Below are 18,663 nucleotides of genomic sequence, written 5' to 3' on the forward strand. Positions count from 1 at the left end.
GAAGAGGACCTTGTTAAGCCACTCAGCTGCAGACCGCCGCCAGGAATATGGGCCTTGTCCGGGGCGCCGGCCAGGCCTGCCTTCCTATTTCCCCACCGTTCGGAACCTCCGAGGGTGGCAGGAGGAGGGAATCCGGCCTCTCCTCCCTGTTTGGTCTGCGGGCACACCTTTGCCAGCTGGCTGGTTGCCCGGCATCCAGCTGCTACAGGGAAAGTTCTGGTCTGCACAGAACATCATGGCAGATGACGGCCAGGAGGCGCAGGCAGGGCCCTCCGCTAAACACAGCAAGCTAGCCCCTCAAACCAAGGGAAGTAAAGGAGGGAAGGGCGCTTGTAGGAAGGCCTCCCTGGGGACCTCTGGGACTGGTGAAAGGGCCAGGGAGGGTTCCCGACCAGCAGGGCCTGTTGAGATTAAAGCCCCACAACCGCAAGGGTCTCCAATGTCTGTAGGCCACGAGGTGGGCTTGCCCACATGGCATGGGGAAATGCAGCACTCCTTCCAAGGCAGCAAGTCCCCTTCCCTGATGGGCGAAGTATCTGGGAGTGACTCCCCAGAGGCATCATGGGGTTACCCGATTCCCCCAGCTCCTCTATCAGGGAGGAGCTGGGGCCCTTCCAAGGTATCCTTCCTGCTGAGGAGAGATCCAGCTCAGAGAGGCATAGGGGCGGGCCTGGCCCAGCTAGGCCTTGGCCTAGTGAGGACAAAGGCTCAGCCTTGTCTGCGGAGATGAGAGAGGTCTATTGCCATATCCCAAGGGATCGCTAAAGGCATTAAGCACAGGGAGGCGGGGGCTTCTGGGACCCCCAGGTCTAAGGAGGCCTCAAGTTCCGCTCAGGCTCCGGCTTCTCTGGGCACTTCGGTCGCCATGGAGGAGTCGGTCTGGGAGGATGAGGAGGCTGGAAGTTTTGAATTGTTGGAGGATGAAAATTTGCCTCCCGACAAGCCAGCCTTTACTGGATTGTTCAAACCAACATTATTTAAGTCCATATTGCATAAGGCCAAGGCGGCTACCAACTTAGGTTCTACCCCTAAGGTTACGGCTGCTGCATCCTCCTCTACCAAGGATCCCAAGGAGGGTTTGTTCAAGGAGACCGCTCCCACTCAGGAGCTAATTCCAGTTCCAGATCTGTTTTTGGATGTGGTACCTTGACCAATCCTAGTGGAGGGAATAAATCCCTTTATTCCGTAGAGAGTAAAATGGAGGATGTGCTGAAACTCCCCGAGGTGGATGCATTGGTGGTTTCCTTAACATCGTCCTCGAACCTGCCGGGTGACCTCCTGGAAGGTCTCAAGGCGGAGGATAAGCATTCTGAGAAGGCTTGCTATAAAATGCACCAGGCGACCGCCTGGGCTATCAGGGCATCCACCTCAGCCTCTTTCTTCATCAGGGCGTCCCTTCTTTGGCTCAGGCAGCGGAGGGCTAGGCCTCCTGCCGGGGAATCCCAGTGGAAGCATGACCTCAGTAAGATGATTACGGATGTGGAATACTCTGCGGATGCCTCGTTGAACGCTGCAAAATTTGCCTCTAGGGCATTGGCATCCAATGTCACTTCACATCAACTGCTGTGGCTTCGTCACTGGCAAGCCGACATGAAGGCCAAGTGGAAGCTTGCTTCCGCCCCGTTTAAAGGGGGGCAGCTTTTTGGGGATGCCCTGGACCAGTTTGTCATTGAGACGAAGGACAAACTTAAGATTCTTCCAGCCACCTTGAAGAAGGGCGACCGCAAGGGTTCTAGTTCCTTTTGGAAGCAGTCCTTTTGGGTCCACTTCTTCCACCTATCAGAGACCCTATTCCCAGGGGGGAGATAGGAATTAGGACAGGAGTTCCTTTGGGTCACGCAGCAGGCAACATCAGCAGCATTCCTTTCAGAAGCTGTACCATGGTGGGAACAACTCCCAACAGTTCCGTAAGGGCATGTGACCATCACAGGGGTCCTCCCATAGGGGGTCGGCTACAGTTATACGCTGACGTGTGGGAGATTACCACGGACTCCTGGGTACTCAACACGATCAGGAAGGGCCTGGTGTTGCAATTCCTCTCCTTTCCGCAACGGACCTTCATCCGGTGCCCAACCCCAAAGAATACCCTGAAGAGGTCCCTTATGCAGGAGGAAATTGCTCATCTTCTCCAGATCAGGGCCATAGAACCCGTTCCCCAAAAACAGGAGAGGCAGGGTTTGTATTCCATACTGTTCTTAGTCCCCAAAAGCTCAGTGGGTGAAGGGCCATCTTGGATCTGAAACGTCTAAATCAGCATCTAGCGTTCAAAAGCTTCAAGATGCAGTCGCTCCACTTCATTCTGGACTGCATCAGGCAGGGAGATCTTCTAACGCCAATAGATCTAAAGTAGGCCTACCTGCACGTTTCGGTTCACGCGGCTCACAGACAGTTCCCGAGGTTCGTCTACGATGGAAGGCACTACCAGTAATGGGCACTGCCGTTCGGCCTCTCGTCTGCGCCCAGGACCTTCACGAAGATCCTGGTGGTGGTAGTGGCGCATCTCGGATCACCCAATTCATCTGGAGTGCTACCTGGACAATATCATCATTCGCAAGCCGGGAGCAAGCCAGGCGAGGCGTCCAGCTGACCATTCACACGTTGCGTCTACACGGCTTCTCGGTGAATCTGGCCAAAAGCCAGCTGGAGCCAAGCACACACATCCAACATCTAGGCGCAGTCATAGACTCTCTCACCTGTCAGGTGTTTCTCTCTCCAGACCGCCTGCAGAACCCCAGACACAGAGTACAGCAGTGTCGGAGATCCAAGTTGTTGCCGATCATCACGCTGTCACAGCTCCTCGGGATCATGATCTCCTGTTTGAAGGTGGTCCCCTGGGCACGTCTCCACGCCAGGGAGCTGCAATGGTTTCTCCTGATGATGCAGAGGACCAAGACCAGCAACTCGTTGAGATGGGTGAAGCCTCCCCCCAAGGTGATCCGATCCCTTGCCTGGTGGAGGATGGCGGCAGTCGAGAGGGGGTGCCTCTTCAAGGAACCCAAGCGGATTGTGGTGACTTCTGATGCCGGCCTCGTCAGGTGGGGGGCTCACTGTCAGGGCCACACAGGGACTGTGGACCCAAAGGAAAGCCTCCCAAAGCATAAACTGGTTGGAGCTGAGGGCCGCCCGCCTCGCCCTAAGGTGGTTCTCGAGCCTGGTGTTGGGGCACCATGTACTCTTGCTGACGGACAATGTGGCCACGAAGGCTCACATAAACAGGCAGGGCGATACCCACTCCTGGACCATCTCCAGGACCGTTCCCAAGTTATTTGGACATTGCGACCGCGGGCCACATGGTTCCTGGCGGTTCCAGCGGCCCTCGACCTGGTTTGCTTGTATCAGCTGTCCGGCGGCGAGGAGAGGAACCTCAGCTGGGTGGCAGCGGCATCGTCCTTCAGCAGCCTCATTGCCTGCCTTACTTCCCTATTCCGTCTGCCTGCAGTGGGGACGAGGAACGGGGGAGACCACCCGTGGATTTTACAGTCCTGGATGACTCCATCGGCTCTAAGGATTCCGGCGGTTCTCGGGCTGCCTCAACCATTTTGTGCTGAGGAAGCAAGTTTCATCTGGAGAACAGTAACGGCGCCCTTTGGCAATTACAACGCCTTTTCCATCCTTGTACTTTACATATTTCTACTGGTGTGCCTTTGGGAACCCCTTGGAGTGGCTTTACCCCCAGGAGGAAAACGTCGGACCCGGGCTGTGGGTGGACAGATGATGGCAGCACTGTGTGTTTGCACTGGACCCCCGCAGGACCTTTTGATCAACAAATCTGCTAAAGAAGAGGAGGGTTACAAAATCCTCCTCCACATATTCCATCAGAACTATAATTGGTCCTTAGCCACTTTAACCCTGAACATTAAGAGCCAATTTTGCCATCCGAACTCGCACTTTTAAATTTAAAATTTTTAATCAATTGCGCAACTATCTTATCCTCTTTCTTTTCTTTCATCTTTCTCTTCTCTCTTTGTATGGGATATGTATGAGATATGCATGAGATGAATGAATGTCCCACTTTTTATCATTATATTGTTGTAAATTTGTGTATTTTAATTCTTACGTGGGGATTGTCTGGGGGAGTGCATGGGTATGTATGATTTGGAGGACCTGCCGGGAGATGCGGGGGCCATGGGGGTGGTTGAGGGGTCCAGAGACACGGGAGAGGGTCGGGGTATTACGGTCATAGCAGGGAGGGGCAGATACGGCGGGGACTTTAGGGCAGGCCATTACCGGGGAAGGAGGGTTCGCTACATTACAGAGATCCCTCCTTCCGGCCCTATGAGTCCCACTCCGAGACCAGATGGCGCAAGTAGTCAGGACCCTGGTCTCAGGCTGTTGTTGCTAAATGCCAGGTCTGTTGTACATAAAGCTCCTCTCGTCCGGGACTTAATTTTAGACGAGAGGGCAGACCTGGCATGTATTACTGAGACCTGGCTGGGCCCAGAGGGAGGAGTCCCCCTTGTAGAGCTGTGCCCAGAAGGATTTCAGGTGCTGCACCAGCCGAGAGCCCAGGGAAGGGGTGGGGGTGTGGCCATTGTTATCCGGGAGTCGTTAGTTCCTCGTAGGGTCCCTGCTCCGGAGATTGTCGGGTGTGAGTCTCTGCTGATGAAGTTGGACCTCAAGGGTCAAGTGGGTCTGCTGTTAACGTACCTGCCTCCCAACAGCGTTGCAGCAGCCCTCCCCTCGCTCCTCGAGTCGGTAGCCGAGCTGGCAATTGAGTTCCCTAGGTTGATGGTCCTGGGGGACTTTAATTTGCCGTCGCTCGGTGAAAACTCTGATGGGGCGCAGGAGTTCATGGCTTCCATGACAGCCATGGGCTTGACCCAAGTAATTCGGGGCCCAACCCATTCAGCGGGGCACACGCTTGACCTCGTATTTCTCTCGGAGCAGTGGATTTGTGATCTTGGTCTGAGGGGGAACGACATCATACCCCTGTCGTGGTCAGACCACTGCCTACTGAGGCTCGACTTCCGGAGACCAAACCCCCACTGTAGGGAGGAGGAACCGACCAGGTGGTTCCGCCCCAGGTGACTTATGGAACCGTTAAGGTTCCAGACGGAGCTTGGGGTTATTCCTGACACTTTCGCCCACAGTCCGGTAGAGACTCTGGTTGCTGCGTGGCACTCGGCAGCATCGGAGGCCCTCGACCGGATTGCGCCACTACGGCCCCTCCGAGGCGGCGGATCCCGGAGACCTCCTTGGTTCACCGAGGAACTCCGGGAGATGAAGCGCCGGAGGAGATGCCTAGAGCACCGTTGGAGGTCCGATAAGTCCGAATCGAGCCGAGCAATGGTAACCACCTGCACCAAGGAATACACCAGGGCACTTAGGGCAGCGAAAAGATCTTACATAGCCACCTTGGTTGCGTCCGCTGAGTCCCGCCCAGCCGCCCTGTTTAGGATAACCCGCTCCCTACTGAATAAAAGGGAAGCGGGGGAACCCTTGCAGGGCAGAGCTGAGGATTATGCCCAATTCTTAGCGGACAAAATTGCTCGGTTTCGGTCGGACTTGGACTCCACCCCCGCAGTTCCAGCCGAGGCACAGGAGGATCAAGTAGAACATCTCTGGGTTGAGTCTCAGGACGTTGCCCCCGGGGATGTGGACAAGGCCATGAGGGCTGTAAGTACCTCCACCTGTGTACTGGATCCGTGTCCCTCATGGCTGGTTACTACCAGCAGTGAGGTGACACGAGGCTGGATCCAGGCGGTTGTTACCGCCTCTCTTCGGGAGGGGAACTTCCCCGCCGCACTGAAAGCGGCGGTGGTGAGACCCCTCCTGAAGAAACCATCTTTGGATCCAGCTGTTCTCAATAACTATCGCCCAGTATCCAACCTCCCCTTTCTGGGGAAGGTTGTTGAGAAGGTGGTGGCCTTCCAGCTCCAACGGTCCTTGGAGGAAGCAAACTATCTAGACCCCTTCCAGTCAGGCTTCAGACCCGGTTACAGCACTGAAACCGCTTTGGTCGCATTGACCGATGATCTCTGGAGAGCCAGAGATGGAGGACATTCCTCCATCCTGGTCCTCCTTGACCTCTCAGCGGCTTTCGATACCATCGACCATGGTATCCTTCTGCGACGACTGCGGGAGGTGGGAGTGGGAGGCACCGTCTTGCGGTGGTTCTCCTCCTACCTCTCGGACAGGTCGCAGTCGGTGTTAGTGGGGGGGCAGAGATCGTCCCCTAGGCCCCTAACTTATGGGGTGCCTCGGGGCTCGGTCTTATCCCCCCTACTATTCAACATCTACATGAAACCGCTGGGAGAGATCATCCGCAGGCACGGGATTAGATACCATCAATATGCGGACGATACTCAATTGTATTTGTCCGCCCCGTGCCAACTCAATGAAGCGGCAGACGTGATGAACCGAGGCCTTGAAGCCGTTATGGACTGGATGAGGGTTAACAAGCTTGTGCTCAACCCAGAAAAGACCGAGTGGCTGTTGTGCTTCCCTCCCAAAGATTCGATCAATATTCCATCACTCAGGCTGGGGGGTCAAATTTTATACCCCTCAGAGAGGGTTCGCAACTTGGGAGTCCTCCTGGATTCACAGCTATCGTTTGACCATCACTTGACGGCTGTGACCAGGGGGGCTTTCGCCCAGGTTCGCCTGGTGCGCCAGTTGCGACCCTACCTGAATCGGGAGGCTCTCACAACAGTCACCCGGGCCCTTGTGACCTCTAGGCTGGAATACTGCAATGTGCTCTACATGGGGCTGCCCTTGAAGAGCATCCGGCGACTTCAGCTAGTACAGAACGCGGCCGCGCGAGTGATTGTGGGTGCACCTCGGTTCACCCACATAACACCTATCCTCCGCGAGCTGCGCTGGCTACCTGTCGATCTCCGGATGCGCTTCAAGGTGCTACTAGTCACCCATAAAGCCCTACATGGTAGTGGATCTGGATACTTGAGAGACCGCCTTCTGCCAATTACCTCCCTGCGACCAATAAGATCACATAGATTAGGCCTCCTCCGTATTCCATCAGCCAGCCAGTGTCGGCTGGCAACTACAAGGAGGAGGGCCTTCTCAGTAGTAGCCCCGACCCTTTGGAACGAGCTCCCCGTGGAGATTCGTACCCTCTCCACCGTCCAGGCCTTCCGCACAGCCCTTAAGAACTGGCTAGCCCGTCAGGCCTGGGGACAAGGATAGCTGCCCCTCCCGAATGATGAATGTATGTTGCTGATTATTTTATTGTACGTTTCTTTGTCAATGTTTGTTTTCCCTTCCCCTGATTTTGTGTGAGCCGCCCTGAGTCCCCTCAGGGAAAAGGGCGGCATACAAATATTAATAAAATCATAAAATCATAAAAAAAAAAAATCATAAAATCACTCCAGAAAGCTCATGGTGGAGGCAGAATCTCTGGGCAGGTGCGCAGAATGCCATTTGGCATCCATCAGAGCGGACTACATCTCAGTGTCCAGCAATCAGGGGGCAGATTGGTTGAGCAGGCAGCAGATCAACCACTCCGAATGGCAACTGCATCCGGACCTGTTCCAACAGATTGTGAGGAGATTCAGCAAACCGCAAGTAGACCTCTTTGCCATAAACGCCAACACACATCTGCCACGATTCTTCTCCCGATACCGTTCTCAGTGGGCGGAGGGGACAGATGCACTGAGGTGCAAGTGGCCCCCAGGACTATTGTATGCATTCCCTCCTCTACGTCTCATTCCGCACATGGTATCCAAGCTCATTACAGAAGGCGCGTGAAGGATTCCGCAGGAGCAGCTCTCCCTCTGCCAGGGGGCGGTTCGACACCCGGATCCCCAGTGCCTACAACTAGCCGTCTGGCAGAAGGAGGAGGCAGAAGATCTCGGACAAGATCATTCAGACTATCCAAGCTTCCAGAAGGCCTTCGACCACCAGGATATACGAGGCGACCTGGGTTGCTTTTTCTTCCTGGTGCCAGAGGCAGGGCATAAGGGATGTGTCCGCATCTGTTCCCCAGCTGCTGGACTTTCTGCAGGAGGATTTGGACATGGGTCTGGCTCCCAGCATCAGGTTGCGGCCCTTTCTACCATCCTGATCAGGGGGTCCTCCCGGCCCTTAAGCCAACACCCGCAGGTCAAGAGTTTCCTGAAGGGAGCGTCGAACATCTGCCCCCGAGCTGTTCACCAATACCCATCCTGGGACCTACCTTTGGTTCTCCTAGCCTTGACGGGGGAGCTGTTTGAGCTGCTTCGACAGGCGAGTCTTCACCATCTGACGCTCAAGACGGCATGTCTGGTGGCCATCACGTCTGCTCGACGGGTGTCCAAGTTGGCAGTTCTATCAGTCAGGTCAGATTTATGCATCATTCACGCTGACAGAGTTATCCTGCAGCTTGACCCCACGTTTGTTCCAAAGGTCAACACCGTGTTTCATTGGGATCAGGAGATAATCCTCCCCAATTTCTGTCCCAAGCCATCGCATCCCAAATAATGTGACTGGCACAAGTTGGACGTGATACGCGCTGTCAGGATTTACGTTAAGAGGACCAAAGAGTTTTGGCGGTCTGACTCCTTTTTTGTGTCCTTTCATCTGGATTCGCTTGGTTTCAAAGCATCTTCCCACACCGTTGGGCGTTGGTTGCGGGCCTGCATCAAGCTTGCCTATGAGCATCAGGGCAGGGCAGCGCCTAGCCGGGTGACTGCGCATTTGACGAGGAGCGCTGCCACTTCTGCGGCTTGGGCGACCCAGGCATCTATTCTCGACATATGCAGAGCAGCCACGTGGGCTTCTCCCACTGCATTTATCAGGAACTATAAGATTGACACCTTTGCCTCAGCCGAAGCCTCCTTTGGATGAAGGGTTCTACAGAAGGTTGTGGAGGCTCCGGAGACTCAAGTATCTTCCCACCCGGGGACAATATAGCTTGGGCATGTCCCACGCTTGGACTCTCCAAACAGCACACTGGAGAAAGACCGTTGGCTTACCTGAATGGTCATTTTCCGGGCACTGCGAGGAGAGTCCAATCCCGCCCCGGGTCCTCGCAGATGCGAGGGTGATGATTGGACTCGACTGTGTACGGGCTTCCTGCTCAGTGGTTCCTCTTTTTTAAAACTGAATAATGGAGGTAAAGGGAGGCGTGGCCAAGAGAAAAAACTCACTCAGTCCTAGGGCAGATAGACTGTGTTAACCCATGCTTGGACTCTCCTCGCAGCGCCCTGAGAACGACTGTTCAGGTAAGCCAATGATCTTTCTTTCAGGCTCAAAAATCATCCTTCCTATTCCATGACCAACAGTTGCTTCCATTGATGGAAATAATGTTCTGGTATAATGTTTATTTATCATTAAACAACTTAGCATATAGATATCTTTAATAGACTCATCTGATAGAAAATTTAGAAAATCATAGTTCTGGAGTTATAACACTTACACTATTCTGTTTCTAGGTTTCTGAAGATCATGATACAATGGCCCAAGTTCTCTTCAGTAGAAATCTCCGGCTGAATGCAGCTTTAACTTTTTGGAAGAGGAGAAGTATAAGTGAACTTGTAGCCTATTTATTGAGGTAAAGCTTTAAGAAAACTACTGCTAGCTGAACTGAAGTCACATTGTGCGTTTGGGGGAGGAGGGTGAGAGGTTATATGTAGGATGCTTTTTATAAAGAAAAGCCTGGATGGAGACTGTTAATCATAGATTGGGTGTTCCCTCCATGAAGTGTCCACAACACAATTAATTATATTTTATATAACAATAACAGTGGACTTAAATGCCAAATCCACCTTCAAACAACTATATATCATAGGTCTTTGAATAAGGGGTTAAAAATGTCAAGTTCAGTCTAAACATCTGACTCTCTCTGTGACAAACCATGATGATGATGATGATGATGATGATGATGGAAAGTCAGAAATAGAAATCCAATCATTGACAAACACAGTGCGAGTATTCAGCACCGATATTTCAATGCAGTTTGGCATGGAAAAATGCACCACTGTATCCATAAAAAGGGGCAAAATCACTTCAGTGAGGGAATTGAAATGGCCAACTAATTAAATGCAACGAAAATGAAGCCTACAAATACTTAGGCATTCTGCAGTTGGTTAACATCAAGCATGGAGAAGTAAAAACTATTATCAGGCGAGAGTACACCAACAGAGTTAGGAAAATTTTGAAATCTAAATTGAATGGTGGAAATACAATCAAGGCCATAAATACCTGGGCAATACCAGTTATAAGACACACAGCTGGTATAGTTAACTGGACACAAGCTGATTTGGACATTTTGGACCGAAAAACCAGGAAACTAATGACAATGCACTACAGTTTACATCCACGTGGTGATACTGATAGACTATATCTGCCCCGAAAATCAGGGGGCAGAGGATTATTACAAGTGAAGCAAACAGTTGAAGAAGAAAAACATGCACTGGCTGATTATTTAAAAGAAAGTCAAGAACATCTATTAATCGAAGTAAAGAACAAAAATCTACTGAAGGCCCAACAGAGGAAACAAGAATACAGAAAAGATGTGATAAAATCAAGAATGGAGAGTTGGCAGAACAAAGCACTGCATGGCCAATTTCTGGAAAAAAAAGATAAAGTGGACAGTGAACAAACTTGGTTATGGTTAACAACAGGTACATTAAAGAAAGAAACAGAGTCACTAATCCTGGCTGCGTAAGAACAAGCTATCCACACACATGCCATTAAGGCCATAATCGAAAAATCCTCTGATGATGCCAAATGCAGACTTTGCAAAGAAGCTGATGAAACTGTTGATCACATACTCAGCTGCTGTAAAAAAATCGCGCAGACTGATTATAAATTGCGGCACAATTCAGTAGCACAAATGATCCATTGGAATTTGTGCAAAAATTATAATATTAAAACAGCAACAAACTGGTGGGAACATCAGCCTGAAAGAGTCACAGAAAATCAGATGGTCAAGATCTTGTGGGATTTTCGTATACAAACGGACAAAATACTGGCGCATAATACACCAGACTTCACACTGGTTGAGAAAAATAAGGTCACAATCATAGACATCGCAATACCAGGTGATAGCAGGGTCGCCGAGAAGGAACATGAAAAAAATCGCAAAATACCAGGACTTAAAAATCAAAATTCAACAACTATGGCACAAACCAGCAGTGGTAATTCCAGTGGTAATTGGCACACTGGGTGCTATTCCAAAAGCACTGGAATTACATTTAAAACAGTTAAAAATTGACAAAATCACCATCAGTCAAATGCAAAAAGCCGCACTGCTTGGATCTGCACGTATATTACAAAAATATGTTACGACGTCCTAGGCCCCTGGGTGGGGCCCGACTAGTAACCAATGCCAAATCCGGCAAAACAACTGGCCACTGTGATACAATTGTATAATAATAATAACAACAACAACAAAACAACAATAATGATGGGACAATTAATAATGGAATGTGAGACCATAATTTTAAAACCTGTGGGAATTCTTCATAGGCTTACTATGAACAGACTTTGCTTATCTGTGTAAAATAATGTAATAAAATCCAGCCATTTCTAATATGCTGCCCTTAAAATATTGATAGAGTTTTGAAATGTATTGAAGAATTATACAAAGCAGTGACTAATGGTGTGTTTTCATGATGTTTCTAGGATAGAAGATCTGGGAGTAGTTGTAGATTGTCTCCCTGTCCTTACCAGCAGGTAAAAGAAAGATTTAGAAGAAGGGCTTAATGGAGTCTGAAAGTGTATATTTATGCATATTAATAATGCCTTGTTTCAGTTTACAGGAAGAAAAACCTTATATTTCTGTTGGTTGCTGTGTAGACCTTCTACCATTAGTAAAATTAATGCTTAAAAGCAAATTTGAAGAGTAAGTTTTTTTTAAAAAAATATCTTGTGATTATTTAGAGAATAAAAGTTTAAGTTAATCCTTACTTTTCGTAGTTTGTTGTTTCTCATAAATTCATAGACTTGCATGTCAAGGGTGGGATCAACAGTGATTTTATTGGTCTCATAGGTCCTAACATTTAGGGCAAATATGTGGCCTTTCCAATGTTGCTGTGCTATACATTCCAGAATCCCAGGCAGGATGGGTTGAAGTAAGGGATCCTAAAAAGCCATCTGTTCTACGATTTTGTATTTGCAGTCTTCCTCAGCCTGATTTACTGATGCTAAAGATGTGTCTCCTACTATTTATATATTTAAAACAAGCAGTGTATGTCAATTCAGTTTCTTAAGCCTGTTTGAATAAAAAAGATTTTGGGAAAACCAAAATCAGTGTTGCTGAACAGAATGACTTGGAAAAAAATGTTTCTCAATAATAAACTTGGTTGAGTTATACCCATATAACAGACATTTTGCCTTCTAAGAAAAAAAAACCCTTAATACATTATTAGGAAGAATTACTTTGCTTGGTTTCTCCATTCATTTAAAAAAAACATTTGATTTGAAAGATTTCTGAGTACTTTGCAACTGTTTTTGCCAATGTTTAAGCAGTTTTCAGAATAAAGTCTTACCATGGTGATTTATTTTCCCCTAGATATGTAATTGTTGGTTTAAATTGGCTTCAGGCTGTGATTAAGAGATGGTGGTCAGAACTTTCTGTCCATACAGATAAAATAGAAGATGAGTAAGTAATCTTTTTTAATTATGCAGTATGGTTTTTAATATGACTGCTAAACTTTTATATAGTGCCTAAAACATGTTGGATATTTTTAAATAACTAAAAACTTTCCTGATTAAAAAAAACTAGATTTTTTTTTTAACATACCGTTGGGAACAATTCTATACATGATCATATTAAACAGTATGCAAGAAGTTTGATTGTGCAGATCTTTCTCTTTCACTTAGTATTGAAAACTCTGCTATATAAATGTAGAAACTTTTTTTTATTAGATCTTGGAAGTATGTCTCATAGTAGATTTTCTTGTCTAATTTTTAATAACTTGTTATCTATACTTTTTGATATGTGAAACTGAAGGTTAAAAAAATCACTAACTTGAATAACAATTGCAAAGTAATTTTGTCAATGTAAGATGCACGTTTGACTTATATAGCTATCCATGTCATACTCTGTTTCCCTGAAAATAAGACCTCCCCAGATAATAAGCCCAGTTGAGCTTTTGAACGCATGTGCTAAAATAAGCCCTGTCCTGAAAATAAGCTCTCCCCAAAAATATTGCAACACAGCAGCAGCCATGATGTGACCATGCTTGCCCCCTCCTGTACCTCAAAAATAATAAGACCTCCCCAATTCAGCTCTACCATGCCTGCGTGCGTCCTCCCTTCAGCCAGCTGGTCTTTGGGTCTCTGCCCCACATGCAAGGGAAGGGGCACGCGTATTGCATTTTGGGGGTTTGGGAGCGCATGCTTTGGGCACTCGGTCTAGAAAAGGTTAGCCATCACTGCTCTAGCTCAAAACCAAGTTTTTAGGGCCTTGTGAAAAGCCAGTAGGGTTGGGGCCGATCTAATCTCTGGTGGAATGATATTCCATAAAGCAGGTGCCATGTCAGAAAAGGCCAGCCAACACTTCTTAGCTGACAGACCCAGTGCTTTCGTTCCTACAGAAATAATAAATTTCTCATCTTGAAAATATGGCATCTGTTGAGGTCTCTAGCACAGTACAAAAAAAAATTTTTTTGAACTTAAGTTAAAACCTGCTGTAAGGTTGATGAAATGTCTGTGATGGCCTTCTCAAATTTCACTAAAAATTATTAAAAACATTTTTTTCTGCATTAGCCAATAACTTATTAAAGATACAGTTGGTCATATATTTGAAATCTAGGTAAGATAATTGCTATGAGACTCTGATTGCTCTTCGTTTATTGCATTAATATTCCATATTTTTGGCTTTCTTTCTTAGAAATATTCAAATTTTAAAAGAACAATTAAGTATATTGTGGAAACAAGAAAACCATCTTACTTTGGTTCCAGGGTATACGGGTAATATAGCAAAGGTAATGAAATTTATTTGATGATAATATATTTTTAAAATTAAGTTTTTATAATGTAACTTATAATGAAATGTACCAAATTTATATTCTGCCCGTCCCTTGCTGTGATACTCAAAGTATAATTTAAAGAGTTAGCTTATTCAGAGCTATGTTGGAGATGGGAGTCCCTTGGCATGAGCTGAAACTCCATTATGTAACTTTGAAGATAGCCTATTGAGTTATTTTATTTCTCCATTTGAGGTTAATTGTTTGGAATTAACAGTATTTTTCTTTGTATATCAATGCACTTATGTTCAGGCAGATCCTGAGTTAGTCGAGCAAACCTCTCACACCTCTCCTTTTGTCACTATTGAGATACAAGTTGAATCTGGTTATTTTGTTTGCTCTTCTCTCTGTCTCTTATCCCTTGGTTATTTTATCTGGTTATTATCTCAATCTTTGCTTTCCATTTAAAAAAAAACACTTAAATTTTACCTCCTCATTTAGCAAAGAAGAACTATTTTTTATTATTTCATAGAACAGTCAGCACAATCATTATTAGCATTCACAGAATAACCATTCAAAGATCATGTTGTCTTGCAGATAATAGAGCATACTATTTCCTGTATTTCAGACAGAAGACTCTGAGTAGTGTATGTTATTTATACATCAAGGACAGAAATGTATATAGTATTGTCTCCTAATTTCTCTGCATTAGTTATCCCTCCCTCTATCCTTGTTAATTGAAATAGAAAAGTTAGGAGTTGAGGTTCTACATGCATTCACATGAATGCAAAATAGAACTTTCAGCATAATTGGGGAATTAATTATCAGAGCAGATTACAGCAAACTCTAGTTTATACTTCGTTGCTTAGCGCATCAAATGGGAGAGACATGGTGATATTGTTTTTATGTCAAAGGTTATGTTTCTAGATAAGTTACTTGTTATTGTATAGGTGTTAAATTAAAACCTGAACAGGAACTAAAGGGCATGTGAGTTACCAAAATATTTTAGTAATGATGTTAATACATTATGCTAAACTACAAGTTTGTAGTTTTAACTATAATTCATTAATGAAACACAGCTATTTACATTAACTTTACGAACACAGTTGAGCCAAAAATTAATGTTGTTAAGTGAGAAATTTGTGAAGTGAGTTTTGCCCCATTTTACAGGTTTTCATTTTTTAAAGTTTTTTATTTTTCCTTTCAAATTCAGTCTTAAATATACACTTATAATTGCTGTTTAACATTTGTCAATTCATATCATTTTTTAGCCTGTATATTTACATTCTTTTAGTAATTAGTAATTACTGAATTAGTAACATGGTTAAGTGAATCTGGTTTCCCCATTGACTTTGCTTGTCACAAAAGGGGACCACATCACTATGAAATACTACAACCGTCATAAATATGAGTTAGATGTCAAGCATCCAAATATAAATCACATGGCCATGGGGATGCATCAATGTCATAAGGGACAAATAACTTACTTTTTTCATTGGTGGTGTAACTTTCATTAACTTCAAATGATCACTAAATGAAATGTTGTAAGTGGAGCACTACCTACAATATATACTGGTTAGCCATTCACAAGCTATGTTGTACTACAGTTCCTAGGTAACACTTCAAATCCTCTGATAATCTTTTAAACCCTGTACTCAAGTATGGGTGTTTTAATTATGTTTCTACAAAAACATTTCTGAGTAAGAATAGAGATAAACATGTGTTTGCTAAAGCAGTGTTTCTCAACTTTGGCAGCTTGACAGATGTGTGAACTTCAACTTTCAGAATTCCTCAGCCAGCATGCTGAGTTTTGAACTATTATGGCTGGCATTCAAAGAGAGGCTTGGTGTTTTGAACTACTTTTTGAATTAATGTGCTTTACTGCTTCTATTTTTTTTAGGAAGTGGAATCTTATTTGTTACAGTTGCACTGATATACCTGGAGGACAAAGCTGTGTGTGCGCTAATGTGCTTAAACAGAAACTGTCAACAGTCAACAGTAACACTAAGCAAAATACTCTTTCCAAATAATTCCTCATCTGAGGACTGTCTTTGACAGAAGAAGGCTAGACCATTGGATTATTTAATGCGAACACTAAATATCCATCTGCTTCACATTGAAGTGGAAAAAAAAAATCTCAGGAGCAACTTTTACTTCAGTGAGGTGAAAGTGCACTATGAAAACTGTATGCATGCCTTTGCCGCATATGAGGGATATTTTCAGTTACTTGGTGAAATCATGAAAGTGTTTCTTCTACATAACTATATACTACTACAAAACCGAATTGTGAAGACAGAAGTGAAAACCATTACTAGGAACCACAAAAGACCATTCGCCATAAAGATTTTTTAAAATCATGTTTTTCTTATGAACTGTAAAAATGTATTTTCGAATATGTTACAACTTTTGACAGTTTCGATGTACTGAATTTCTGAAATGTGTCTGCTATATTAATCAAAATATTAAAGACTATTTTTGTTGCACTACTGAAAAACTGCATCTAGCAAAGAGGCCTTAACAACTAGAATTGCAAATAGCCAATATATTAGGATATCATATAGCCAATATATTAAATAACTGTATAGAGGGATGGAAATTCCTTTGAAAAAAATCAAAGTGTTTACACAAATTGTACAAATAATTTTGAAATGTTTTGCACACTGAAATATATTGAAGTGGGGTTTTCCACTAAATTGACTACTTAAATACCTGTATGACTTAACTATAAGAGTATTAAAATGTAGAACATGGAGAAAGTTAACTGTAGATGTCAACAGAATAGTGGTTCTGTATATCTTGCAGAATTTTAATATTTTTTCTAATATATTCTCCTCTTTATAGTTTGAATTACATGCAGCTTAGAAATGTACTAATGTTACTGTTTTAAGTTCAGATTTTCCCACTTCAAAACCTTTTCTGCTGTTCTTTAGATATTTAAAACTCCTAGAAATGTTTACAGCCTGTCTAGACTTTTTCGTTTCAGTTTAACAGCGCAGCTGCTACCTCTTCTAACAAATGTTGCTGCAGTTTAATAACAAAGTTTCAAAGTTTAATAACACTTGTATGCTGCCCAATCCCGTAGGACTCCGGGCGGAGTCCTGCAGAGCTTTCAGACGTAGATGCCACATGGTCAAATTCCTAACACTGATTTTTTTTTTTAAAAAAAAACGAACAATAAATAAACAATAAACGAACAGTACATCCCATGTACAAGTTTTACAGCTGTACTTTGTTTGGGTTATTTGTGACATTTTAGGACAATCTGCTATGGATTACTTACTCATTTGAACTGAAAAACAATGTGTTTCTAAGATGGCAGCTGTATTTTATATAAGTAGAAAACAGATATTTCCAAATAAAAGTTTAGGAAGTGCCAACAGTGCACCAAAATATAAGCTGAAATATTTGTAGCATGTTAGCAAAGTTGCTCATTATATTTAATGTAATCCTAAATTAAATTTAAATATTAGTTTTATGCATATAAACAACTGCAGGCTATAAGAGGACTTATGTACATTTCCTTATAAAAACAAATCTGAATTGTTAAAATAAAAATTATAAATCTAGTTCTATTGACTTACAGACTTCCAGCTGTGCAGGGTTATGCAAATTTTTCCTGGGTCTTTTGTCTTCATATAAGAGAAAAGCTGTCCAGCTCTTGGGCCAACAGAGCTATAAACAATTTAAAGATTAAATATGTAAAATCAATCATTATTACCATAATGTTTTTAAGGGCTTACCATATGAAATCAGTAGCATCAATAACAGACTGTATAATTGTATAACATTCCTGTACTCATCTGATCAGCTAACTTAAGACAAGTAGCAATTTTATGCTGTTTCATATTGACCTCCTATTTTCATAGGCCATTTTGCCTTGATAATTGCTTTTTTATTTTATTTCATTCTACAGAAGGATCGGTAATATAAAGTGGCATTGCAAAAAATAAAGACTTAACATAGTTATGAATGAAGTAGCTGGAGATTTGTGGATATTTTGTGTATGGAAATTTGATTTTTTTTATAAATATTAGGACATATTAAAAGTAGTTTAGTTTTTTTGTTGTTTTGTTTTCCATTAAAATTGATATTTAATCATACATCCACATTTTGTGCAACATCAGTTGCTAGAAAATGCAACTGGGAATGAGCCACCAATCAGTTATAATGACTTACACATTAGATGTACCTAGCTTCAGTATATGCTGCACCAATGTGTACTAAATGTAGGATGGATAAGGTGAGGCATCTGAAGGGTGTGCTTTGCAAAGCTATAGAACTGTGCAGCATTATAGGTAGTCCTCATTTAGTGACCAGAGTTGGGACTGGAAACTCAGTCACTAAGTGATGCAGTTACTAAGTGAAAAATCACAAGGCTGTGACTACTTTATGATTTTATTTCTTTTTCTTTTCCCCCACACCCCTGCCTTTTGAAAACCTCATTCTCAGCACTAAGATAATTACTAAGTAGGGATTTAATGTTTCTATTTACATCCATTGAAGAGGGAGGGACTACAAGAAGATAAGCAGACACACAATAGGTGATACACATTGAAAAGAATGCAACAATAAACAACATGAGCACATTTCTTTCAATGTATATTCATTGTGTTCCTGCTTACTGTCTCATAATCTCTATTTCTCAATTCTCTGTTCTGTGAGGGGGGAAAAGAAACCACTAATGTACAGGACAATATATGGGATTGTAATGATGACATGTGACTGAAGGATGCTGCAAAGATTGTAAAAGCTCAGCTTAGTCACAGTTATCTTTTCAGCACTGTCAAAAGTTCAAAGGATTGCTGCACAAGGC

General features: G+C 44.3%; 1 protein-coding gene across 1 annotated transcript in view; it reads left to right on the plus strand.

Annotated features, from left to right (window-relative positions):
• Positions 1–17,824, plus strand: part of KATNBL1 (katanin regulatory subunit B1 like 1) — a 35,193-nt gene extending 17,369 nt beyond the window's left edge. The window contains exons 5-10 of the mRNA XM_032229904.1: positions 9,369–9,487; positions 11,563–11,613; positions 11,693–11,782; positions 12,452–12,541; positions 13,775–13,868; positions 15,751–17,824. Coding sequence (XP_032085795.1) covers positions 9,369–9,487; positions 11,563–11,613; positions 11,693–11,782; positions 12,452–12,541; positions 13,775–13,868; positions 15,751–15,783 — 477 coding nt within the window. The 3' untranslated portion in view covers positions 15,784–17,824. The remainder of the gene's footprint in view (positions 1–9,368; positions 9,488–11,562; positions 11,614–11,692; positions 11,783–12,451; positions 12,542–13,774; positions 13,869–15,750) is intronic.
• The last annotated feature ends 839 nt before the right edge of the window (positions 17,825–18,663 follow it).

The sequence above is a fragment of the Thamnophis elegans genome, chromosome 1 (genome assembly GCF_009769535.1).
Source record: "Thamnophis elegans isolate rThaEle1 chromosome 1, rThaEle1.pri, whole genome shotgun sequence".
Classification (NCBI taxonomy): domain Eukaryota; kingdom Metazoa; phylum Chordata; class Lepidosauria; order Squamata; family Colubridae; genus Thamnophis; species Thamnophis elegans.